Here is an 11,468-nt window from a genome sequence, read left to right as displayed (position 1 = left end):
CAAACGTCAGCCTCGAAACCTTAATGACTTGGAGAAGATCTGCAAAGAGGAGTGGGACAAAATCCCTCCTGAGATGTGTGCAAACCTGGTGGCCAAATACTAGAAACGTCTGACCTCTGTGATTGCCAACAAGGGTTTTGCCACCAAGTACCAAGTCATGTTTAGCAGAGCAGTCAAATACTTATACTTATTCCCTCATTAAAATGCAAATCAATTTATAACATTTTTGACATGCTTTTTTGTTGTTATTCTGTCTCTCACTGTTCAAATAAACCTACCATTAAAATTATAGACTGATCCTGTCTTTGTCAGTGGGCAAACGTACAAAATCAGCAGAGGATCAAATACTTTTTCCCCCTCACTGTACATAACATGTAACTCATCTTTAATATGTCAATATATAGAAAAAGAAAATCATACAGTAAAACCATTAACCATCAGGTATGAGAAAACATGAACAATTGTGATACATAGAAGGAACAAATTAATAGTACACTGACGGGTGGGGACATGGGGTTGAATTTGAAACAATCTGATTGCTGAAACACTGACTCACAATTACAAATTAGGCCAAAAGAGACAGACAGCACAATGGAGTTCAATACTCCCCTATTCGAAAAACAGAGTATTACAGGATTGTTTCAGGGGCAACATGGTGTAGTTAGGCCTACTGCCGTTTGCTGGTGTGTGGTAGCAGTGTTTTCTGATATCACAAGCATGAAATCACGGAGAAATTGTCAGTGTGTTTCGCCTCTTGGAGTCCCGTCGTGGAAATGGCACAAAGCTCTTCACCTCTTTGAAGGATAACCCTAGGAGAAGGGCAGACAATGGAAAGGCAATGAAAGGGTTCAAGGGAAGACAATGAAATACAATACATTGCAATAGAATTCTGTGGGTAAACACCTAAAGTAGCTTCATAATTAAACACATTCTGTTACATTGTGACACTGACATATGACTGGCACAGAATACAAAACGATCAAATTTAACAAAAATACACTATAAAATTCCAAATTAAAATAGACTTCGCACTTACGCCTCCAATCCTCCAGAGGCAGCGTGGCATTGTCGTGACTGTCATCATATGGCTGTGGCTCAGGACAGTCCTCTGGATCTCTCAAGCCATCAAAATACGGGTGTGTCAGAGCACTCTCTGCAGTAGGCCGAGTCTCACCATCCAGAACCAGCATCTTCTCAAGAAGGTCAATCGCTGGGAGAGCAGTTGAATAGAGAATGAAAGCCAGAAACATGCCACAGGTTGGAGAACTTATTGGCCACACAGAGACGTATATAAAAATGCATACGCATTCATCAATTGTCAGTTTGTCTGTCGAAAGTTAAAATCATTTAAACTTTTTCCATTCAAGTTGCATCCTTTAACTCACCATGTGCACCTGCTCTGGGGAACAACTTAGAGAAGTCTTTTCTGGGAAAGTGAGGGAGGGACCGCACATAGCTTTTTGCCTATCAGAAGACCGGAAGAAGAGAGAGAAAAAAATAACTAGTTCAAGGACCCTGACTGAGGAGTTTGTTTCATATTCCAATTCAAAATAAGGGAATTATGCACAATTGACAAAATATACAATTCAAAATATCAAGTATACTATCAGTGATATCCAGGTGCCAACTCTACCTCCTGACTGTCCAGTTTCTGAATGAAGTCAGGTCCGGGTACTCCAGTTACTCTCATGATCTGAGTCAGCTGATCCATGTCTGGGAGTCAAGAGTTAAAGTCAAGGTCACTCAGGCCCAACACATTCTAGTACATGTCCAAACAATTTCAACATTTACATTTTAGTCATTTAGCAGACGCTCTTATCCAGAGCGACTTACAGGAGCAATTAGGGTTAAGTGCCTTGCTTAAGGGCACATCGACAGATTTTTCACCTAGTCGGCTCGGGGATTAGAACCAGCGACCTTTCGGTTACTGGCACAACGCTCTTACCCCCTAAGCTACCTGCCGCCAGGAGCAATATCATAGATTACCCTCTTCCCATAACTGTATGTGCCATAGCCAACTCTTCTATTATTTGTTGTCATGCCTGTAGATTACTCTACTGGGCGATAGAAGAGTCGGCTATGGTACAGCACATACAGTATGGGACGACGCTAATCATAGATGGGTTTGTCATGCTTTGATTTTCTGTCATTGATAAATAGCTGGCTTGGGTCAGGTCACAGAGTATGTGGTACAGACACTATACAGATAAGAAAAGAGCAGAAGTAGAGGAGTAACAGGATACAGTCTTTCCCTTTAAAAAGGGTCTTCCCATTGATCATCTCTCCCATGATACAGCCCACAGACCAGATGTCCACTAAAATGGAGGAACAGACATAACCAATCAAATAGTGACATTGAAAACAAATTGAAAACAAAGCAACGCCTTGCTGTTTGCTCAAGGGACTAGTCTCAAAGCAACCCTGTGTAAAGGATTGAGTGTGGTAGTATTATGGAGACAACTTGACTCCAAGGCCAGGCAGCTTGGACTAACCAATAACAATGATAACACAGCACTGATTGTGAACAACTACAACTATCATGCACAATGTGGCAAATATTGTAAAAGAGCACATACAGAACCTTAAACAGAGACCTTTTACCTCAATAGTTACTGTGTTAAGACTACTGTAATAACCCTCTACTAAGTAAAAGTACACACTGTTGTGTATAAAAACACAAAGGTAAAGAAAATCCACTGTAAATGTCAAGTGTTACTCAAATAGTCTTCATCAAAACACATTGCACAAATGAAATGAAAGTAGACTGTCAGCTCTGTTTTGTTTCAGGCTGTACGTAGCAACATGTTAGCGCCGTAACACACTACATAAACAAAAGTATGTGGGCACCTACTCGTCGAACATCTCATTAAGAAATCATGAGCATTCATTTGGAGTTGGTCCCCCCTTCCCTGCTATAACAGGCTCCACATCTGGGAAGGCTTTCCACTAGATGTTGGAACATTGCTGCAGGGACTTGCTTCTATTCAGCCACAAGAGCATTAGTGAGGTCGGGCACAAAGGCGTTCCAATTCATCTCAAAGGTGTTCGATGGGGTTGAGTTCAGGGCTCTGTGCAGGCCAGTCAAGTTCTTCCACACCGATCTCGACAAACCATTTCTGTATGGACCTCGCTTTGTACACGGGGGCATTGTCATGCTGAAACAGGAAAGGGCCTTCCCCAAACTGTTGCCACAAAGTTGGAAGCACAGAATCGTCTAGAATGTCATTGTATGCTGTAGCGTTAAGATTTCCCTTCACTGGAACTAAGGGGCCTAGCCCAAACCGTGAAAAAGAGCCCCAGACCATTATTCCTCCTCCACCAAACTTTACAGTTGGCACTATGCATTGGGGCAGGTAGCGTTCTCCTGGCATCCGCCAAACCCAGATTTGTCCGTCGGACTGATAGATGGTGAAGCGTGATTCATCACTCCAGAGAACACGTTTACACTGCTCTAGAGTCCAATGGTGGCAAGCTTTTTACGTTTACGTCATTTTTACTACTCCAGCCGACGCTTGGCATTGAGCATGGTGATCTTAGGCTTGTGTACGGCTGCTCGGCCATGGAAACCCATTTCATGAAGCTCCCGACAAAATAGTTATTGTGCTGACGTTGCTTCCAGAGGCAGTTTGAAACTCGGTAGTGAGTGTTGCAACCAATGACAGATGATTTTTACACGCTTCAGCACTTGGCGGTCCCGTTCTGTGAGCTTGTGTGGCCTACCACTTCGCGGCTGAGCTGTTGTTGCTTCTAGACATTTCCACTTCACAATAACAGCACTTACAGTTTACCGGGGCAGCTCTAGCAGGGCAGACATTTGACAAACTGACTTGTTGGAAAGGTGGCATCCTATGACGGTGCCACGTTGAAAGTCACTGAGCTCTTCAGTAAGGCCATTCTACTTCCAATGTTTGTCTATGGAGATTGCATGGCTGTGTGCTCGATTTTATACACCCGTTAGCAACGGGTGTGGCTGAAATAGCCGAATCCACTAATTTGAAGGGGTGTCCACATACTTTTGTATATATAATGTATCAGGCTGTACGTAAAACATACTGCCAGCTCTGTAATGTTTCAAGCTGTACATTAGTCCGTCAGCTCTGTAACGTTTCAGTCCGTCTGTAAAACAGCCTGTAAACTCCGTAACATTTCAGGTTGTTATGAAGCTGAGCAGACAGGCCTTCGGGATGGATGAGGCCGAGAGTGAGAGTTTTTAATATATATGATTGTCTTGCCAGTCTGGGTGTAGTGCATCCAGTTTAGAATGACCTCTGGTGCCCGGTACCAGCGGGTCACAACATAGCCCGTCATCTCTGCCTCGGCATGGCGAGCAAGACCAAAGTCCAGGATCTGCAAAGCAAAGCATAATATGACTTTTCCCCCATATAATTATTTATCTAATGAACTTCTATTCATGTTACAAACCTTTAATTCACAGTCTTGATTGACAGCCAAGTTACCAGGCTTCAGGTCCTGGAAAATAAACATTTGACAAACATAAAAGTGTGGCCATTGCGTGCCTGAGATTAAGACATGAACATGATCATACACAGCACAGAAACTGTGTCAATAATCTAATTCCAGAAATAATATTGAGGGTTTTTGATAAGGGCAGATACAATACATAGATATTGTTTGCATATCCAGTCAGGAAAACTGTGGGCTTCCTCTATTCCTCTTATAGTTTATAGCCAAACAAACTCCAAATTAATACAGATATTAGTACACACATGGATGTGTCTTTACAATTCTAGACATGCATGGAGACATCCGTGGCATATCAGAAAGAAGGCCTACTCATCCTACATGTTAGGGCAGGGATGGCCATGATGACTCAATGTCCATGATTATTTAAAATACGGAGCGGCTGTGGATCCGACTTTTCCCTGACCTTTTTTCCCCTGGACTAAACCTCCCGTAGCTTCTGCGTATGTGCGGATAACGTTCAATTTGACCTCAATCAGTTTCATGGGGATATACATTTAGATCTTCTTGAGTTATAACAGTGTTGTCTTGAATGATGTACAGTGAGCGAATTGTAGAGCAGATGGTGTTAAACTGTAGCATAGCCTACCTATGTATTTTGCCTAGTGGCACACGCTGTGAGTTTTGGCCACATGAGAGAAAAATGCGGTGGTGTTATTTGATTTGATTTATTAGGACCCCCATTAGCCGACGCCAATTACGACAGCTAGTCTTACTCGGGTCCAACACAACGAAAAAGTCATTACAGACCAAATACTTTACAATTTACATACATTTAAAAACATGAACATGTAGAGTGCATCTATCAGTTACACATACATGTCAGTACATACACACAACAAGCAGGTCACATGGGGGATATACTGCACTATTATAGCTGGTTCTGTTATGTAGAATACTATCATTATGTGATCTTACAGACGTTGATTCAGCTTTGATCTAACTTTATTTAACAAGCAACATTCGCCAGAGTAGCTTGTTCTCTACGAGTAGAGCACATTTGGTTTCTCAAATGACTGCCTCGCCTGGTTCACCAACTACTTCTCAGATAGAGTTCAGTGTGTCAAATCGGAGGGCCTGTTGTCTGGACCTATGGCAGTCTCTATGGGGGTGCCACAGGGTTCAATTCTTGGGCCGACACTTTTCTCTGTGTATATCAATGATGTCGCTCTTGCTGCTGGTGACTCTCAGATCCACCTCTACGCAGACGACACCATTTTGTATACATCTGGCCCTTCATTGGACACTGTGTTAACAAACCTCCAAACGAGCTTCAATGCCATACAACACTCCTTCAGTAGCCTCCAACTGCTCTTAAACACTAGTAAAACTAAATGCATGCTTTTCAATCGAACGCTGCTGGCACCCGCCCACCCGACTAGAATCACCACTCTCGACGGGTCTGACCTAGAGTATGCGGACAACTACAAATACCTAGGTGTCTGGTTAGACTGTAAACTCTCCTTCCAGACTCACATTAAGCATCTCCAATCCAAAGTTAAATCTAGAATCGGCTTCCTATTTCGCAACAAAGCCTCCTTCACTCATGCCCAAACATGCCCTCGTAAAACTGACTATCCTACCGATCCTTGACTTCGCGATGTCATTTACAAAATAGCCTCCAACACTCTACTCAGCAAATTGGATGTAGTCTATCACAGTGCCATCCGTTTTGTCTCCAAAGCCCCATACACTACCCACCACTGTGACCTGTACGCTCTTGTTGGCTGGTCCTCACTACATGTTCGTCGTCAAACCCACTGGCTCCAGGCCATCTATAAATCACTGCTAGGCAAATCCCTGCCTTATCTTAGCTCATTGGTCACCATAGCAGTACCCACCCGTAGTCTGCGCTCCAGCAGGTATATCTCACTGGTCATTCCCAAAGCCAACACCTCCTTTGGCCGCCATTCCTTCCAGTTCTCTGCTGCCAATGACTGGAACGAATTGCAAAAATCTCTGAAGCTGGAGACTCTTATCTCCCTCACTAACTTTAAGCATCAGTTGTCAGAGCACCTTACCGATCACTGCACCTGTACACAGCCCATCTGAAATTAGCCCACCCAACTACCTCATCCCTATATTGTTATTTATTTTGCACCCCAGTATCTCTATTTGCACATAATCTCTTGCACATCTAGCATTCCAGTGTTAATACTATTGTAATTATTTTGCACTATAGCCTATTTATTGCCTTACCTCCATAACTTGCTACATTTGCACACACTGTATATATATTTTCTGTTGTATTTTTGACTTTGTTTTTTTACCCCATATGTAACTCTGTTGTTTTTATTGCACTGCTTTGCTTTATCTTGGCCAGGTCGCAGTTGTAAATGAGAACCTGTTCTCAACTGGCTTACCTGGTTAAATAAAGGTGAAATAAAATAAAAAAAGAGACTGTGCATAAAGTAGAGAAACACACACGCAGAAGCTTCTTTAGTCTGGGGGGGAGGTCTGTGAAAAGTCAGATCCACTGCCACAGCCTTTAAAAGAACATTCTCATGAGCCACAATAGAAATAGTGCTGGTTTAAGATGCTGTGGCAGTGTGTTACCAATGGCTCAGCCAACTTACCCTGTGGATGATGCCAGCTTTGTGAATGTACTGCCAGAAAAACAGAGAATACATCATTATTAAGTGCTGTGATTAAGCATAGCAATGGTAATTAACTAAGAGTAACATTGAATCTGATATAAACAGAATCACATTGCAAAAGATTTGCAGCACCAGAATCCACATTTATTTTAAGACTTTAAGCACAAACAATCTCACCCTTAGTCCACACAGCATCTGATAGACAAGGAACTGCACTCTGTCTTCAGTGAGAAGCCCTTTGACTTTGGAGAGGTCGGTGAACATGTAAGGCATCACCAGGTAGCTGTGGACAGACAAATCACTCCATCTATCGAACTCCTCAACACCTATATGGACTTAAAATTACACCTGGGTTGCGTTCAGTGGGGTCCAATGTTACAGAATGTCCAGACAGAAATATAGTACTAGAACAGACATGCTTTTGTCATAGAAGAGAGGGAATCATGTCAGCTCTACACAATATTTATCTGCAACATTCAGAATGTTGCTCCCTCCTTTACGTTGGGCCTAGGTCATATGCCAGGGAGTCAATTTTAGTGTGTGGGCACTATGGATGCTGATTAGGGAGGTGGTGCCTCACAGAGTTAATCTATAGTGTGTTTGGGTTGGCTTTGTCCTGATGTGAAATTAGAACAATATTTCACTGGATGGCTAATGTAGGTTACGCTTAGTGCCTGTTCATACCTGTCCTAAGACTGCACATCCTATTGTAGTGTTATGTAAATAGGAATCAGTACTGGCTCCCAATAAATATATTGAACAAAAATATAAATGCAACTTGCAACAATTTCAAAGATTTTGCTGAGTCACAGTTCATATAACGAAATCAGTCAATTGAATTAAATTAATTAGCTATGGATTTCACATGACTGGCAGGCGCGCAGCCATGGGTGAGCCTGGGAGGGCATAGGCCCGGGCAGTGGCCCACCCACTGGGGAGCCAGGTCCAGCTAATCAGAATACGTTTTTCCACACAAAAGGGCTTTATTACAGACAGAAATACTTATTCGCATCCCCCCCTCCCCGACAATCCCGCAGGTGAAGAAGCCGGATGTGGAGGGGCTGGCATGGTTACACATGGTCGATGGTTGTGAGGCCAGATAGACGTACTGTCAAATTCACTAAAACAACAATGGAGGCAGCTTATGGTAGAGAAATTAACATTCAATTCTCTGGCAACAGCTCTGGTGGACATTCCTGCAGTCAGCATGCCAATTGCACACTCCCTCAAAATTGAGACATCTGTGCCATTGTGTTGTGACAAAACTGCACATTTTAGAGTGGCCTTTTATTGTACCCAGCACAAGGTCCACCTGTGTGATGATCATGCTGTTTAATCAGCTTCTTGATATGCCACACCTGTCAGGTGGATGGATTATCTTGACAAAGGATCAAATGCTCACTAACAGGGATGATTTGTGCACAACATTTGAGAGAAATAAGCTTTTTTGTACGTACAGAACATTTGAGACTTTTATTTCAGAATAATGGGACCAGCACTTTACATGTTGTTTATATTTTTGTTCAGTGTATATGAGCCCCGCCAAATCACCAAAGCCATTCTCTGCCTCTGACTGCCATAGGCATTACTCTGTGTGATATCACGGTGTTAAATACTCACAAATCTGTGAAGTCATCGAGCCCAGCAGCAGGCGTAAACACATCCAGAAGCCCTATCACCTGAAGGAAGTTTGCACATGAGAGAAGAAAAACAAGTTGAGGAATAAGTCCCACTAGAGGGAAATGGCTCCCACCATCTTATGCCAGCAATAGCTATTAGACTGAAATTGTATGTCAGCAAGTGTCTTGAATCTGCTGATTTGGCTATATAAAATCTGTGAAGAGCAACACATCATGGGTGGGAAGATGTGCGAGTCAAGGAGACTGGAGGGATAGAAGACAACGATAGTGGTATTTGATTAGGATCCCCATTAGCTGTTGCAAAAGCAGCAGCTACTATTACTGGGGTCCACACAAAACATTACATAATACAGAACATTAATAGACAACAGCTCAAGGTCAGAACTACATACATAAAAATAAAAATTAAAATTGTGCCAGGATGTGTCCAGTCCATACTCACATTTTCATGTTTCATGTGCTTGAGCAGTCGAAGTTCCCGATAGGCCCTCTTCGCAAAAATCTCAGACTGGAAGGGCCGATGAAGCTTCTTAATGGCCACTTTCTCATTGGTCTTTACATTTATTACCGAGCTGAGGCAGAGAATATTGTTATTGCATAACATACTTCTCAGGAAATGTGGCGTCTTCCCTTATGAGAAGGATAGTTAATAAATACTGGTAGGTTATAAGGCCTAGGCTGCTGAATCAAAGTGATAAGTTCACATGAACAACACATGCTTTCATTTGTTCAGACAAAGATTATACCCTACATCGTGCCTCAACATGTTCACTGAAGCTCTGCAACAAGTAATGGAAAGAAAAGCCAGGCATGCGCTCCTACACCATATCCGCCTACACCAGGGTTCTTCAATTCCGGTCCTGGAGGGCCGAAACACTTCTGTTTTTTATTTCTACCTGGTAGTTAATTGCACTCACCTGGTGTCTCAGGTCTGAATTAGCCCCTGATTAGAAGGAGAGGATGAAAAACAGAGGTGTTTCGGCCCTCCAGGACCGGAATTGAAGAACCCTGGCCTACACAGTGGATTTGATTTATTGGTATTGTAGCAAATTGATGCGTCATTTAACGTGCAGTGAGCGAGGTTTACATATATATTTTTTAACATTGTAGGAATTAATGCAAGCGATACATTATTCCAGAACAGAAGAAAGTCGATATCTTTCTTTCTTTCTGATTGATAGCCCTGTCAAGTACTTGACAACACACCCCAGCTTTGGATAGCGGCATCGTCAACGACTCACCAAACGGAACCGTACGCCCCTGTCCCAATTTGCTTCAATCGCGTGTACTTCTCCGGCACTTCCCAGATCGTGCTGTTGATCTCCTCTCGGATGTACTGTGTCTGAGACTCCATGTTGTCGCAATATGGTGAAAATGAGCTCCTCAAAGAAAATTTGCGGACGACTCCTTTCCCCACCTCCCACGCGCTCTTTCTGCAACCACTTGGTAAAAAGGTCACGGTACCAGTCCCAGTCGAACTAATAGCCTACTCTGTCAATTGCTCACTTGATAGCGAGGTTTGCATGATAATTTGTTGCAAGAGCTGCAGTTGTGGATTGAGTGACCGTATACTACTATTTACTATAGCCTAACAACAGCAGCAGCATACCCCCCCATCCTCCATCAATAAATCTGACGACCAAGTAATGGTAATCATCATCGCCCTCGGAATAATCGTGTTGTTTGCCTGTTCGGCTCCGGTTTCCGCTCACACCCATAAATAGAAGTCCTAAAACCCGGAAATGAGTTACCGCTTGTTCGTTCAGCCAAAGCGTATGGATATACTGACAAGCTACTATCCGCCCAAACAATGAGAGTTGTTGTCTACAACGCCGCACCGAGGCCTGTCTCGCTCCCGCCTATCCTTTCTTTGGATTGGTGGATACATCTCATTATTTTAATCAATATTTGAATATTCGATGAGGGTTGTTGACGTCATCCACCTCTATTCAATGGAGAGAGACGCTATGCTACTAGTCTCATGTCATGAATATGCATAGCCATCTCGACAACTCCGATATTTTCTCAAAGTTGCCGAGATGTCACGTGTCCTACTTATATCAGTAAACTCTTAACAACTTAAGCATTACGAAACTTCTAAACGATCAAATAAACATCATGTAGCAAATAAGCCATTACATTTTTTGTTGACCAAATTCGACACTCATTGAACTCCATACAAAAACTCCTTGCTTGGAGGGAGACAGGTTTTCCGGCAAATTGGGCATCTTTCTTCCTCTTCCTCTCTGGTTCAGCCATCTCTATGGAAAAAATGAATGGGGAAGAATTGGCGCTAACTCCGCCATTGGTTCGTTGGACAAAGCCTATGGGGAAAATGAATGGCGTTTTTGTAGGGATTTTGGATAAACGCCGAAAATAAGGTCTGAGGTTAACACAGATCATATACGTCTAGTTCTATAAGATAGCCTAATAGCATTCAGCTAACATAACCTTTATGATGAAGCCTTTGTGTGTTTTTTTTATTACATAAATTCTTCAGAATTCACAAAATGTTACTTTAGCTGATGAAGATTATCTCATAGAACAAAACGTATAAAATCTCCTAAGCCTGTGTTAGCCACATACCTAATTTTCGGCGTTTATCCAAAATCCCTACAAAAACGCCATTCATTTTCCCCATAGGCTTTGTCCAACGAACCAATGGCGGAGTTAGCGCCATTACTATTTCTCTCTATAGACAGTAGGTGGGTGGTACTGTAAGCCTACTTCTTAGGAATAATTAACCTCC

General features: G+C 42.6%; 1 protein-coding gene across 2 annotated transcripts; it reads right to left on the bottom strand.

Annotated features, from left to right (window-relative positions):
* Positions 1-369: 369 nt before the first annotated feature.
* LOC121538239 (mitogen-activated protein kinase 13) lies at positions 370-10,572 on the bottom strand. Of its 2 annotated transcripts, XM_041846084.1 has the most exons (12): positions 9,961-10,572; positions 9,162-9,291; positions 8,700-8,758; positions 7,257-7,362; positions 7,059-7,088; positions 4,423-4,470; positions 4,233-4,347; positions 2,244-2,315; positions 1,634-1,713; positions 1,386-1,464; positions 1,037-1,210; positions 370-809 (listed from the first exon to the last, which is right to left on the bottom strand). In XM_041846084.1, the coding sequence occupies exons 1-12, from the start codon at positions 10,071-10,073 to the stop codon at positions 724-726; spliced, it is 1,092 nt and encodes a 363-aa protein (XP_041702018.1). In that variant the 5' UTR covers positions 10,074-10,572; the 3' UTR covers positions 370-723. The 2 variants fall into 2 exon arrangements, with proteins under 2 accessions (XP_041702018.1, XP_041702019.1); XM_041846085.1 differs by lacking the exon at positions 2,244-2,315.
* Between the last annotated feature and the right edge of the window lie 896 nt (positions 10,573-11,468).

This window comes from Coregonus clupeaformis, chromosome 24 (assembly GCF_020615455.1).
Source record: "Coregonus clupeaformis isolate EN_2021a chromosome 24, ASM2061545v1, whole genome shotgun sequence".
NCBI classification, from domain to species: Eukaryota; Metazoa; Chordata; class Actinopteri; order Salmoniformes; family Salmonidae; genus Coregonus; species Coregonus clupeaformis.
This window is presented reverse-complemented; position numbering and strand designations above follow the sequence as displayed.

What these genes read in the sequence shown, in the direction of transcription:
- LOC121538239 (XM_041846084.1), bottom strand. Translation starts at nt 10,073, where the DNA reads ATGGAGTCTCAGACACAGTACATCCGAGAGGAGATCAACAGCACGATC. An exon ending in GATGCACTACACCCAGACTG is followed by an intron (nt 2,316 to 4,232) that starts GCAAGACAATCA and finishes CCTCCATTTTAG; the next exon opens with TGGACATCTGGTCTGTGGGC. An exon ending in CCTTTTTAAAGGGAAAGACT is followed by an intron (nt 1,714 to 2,243) that starts GTATCCTGTTAC and finishes CTTGACTCCCAG; the next exon opens with ACATGGATCAGCTGACTCAG.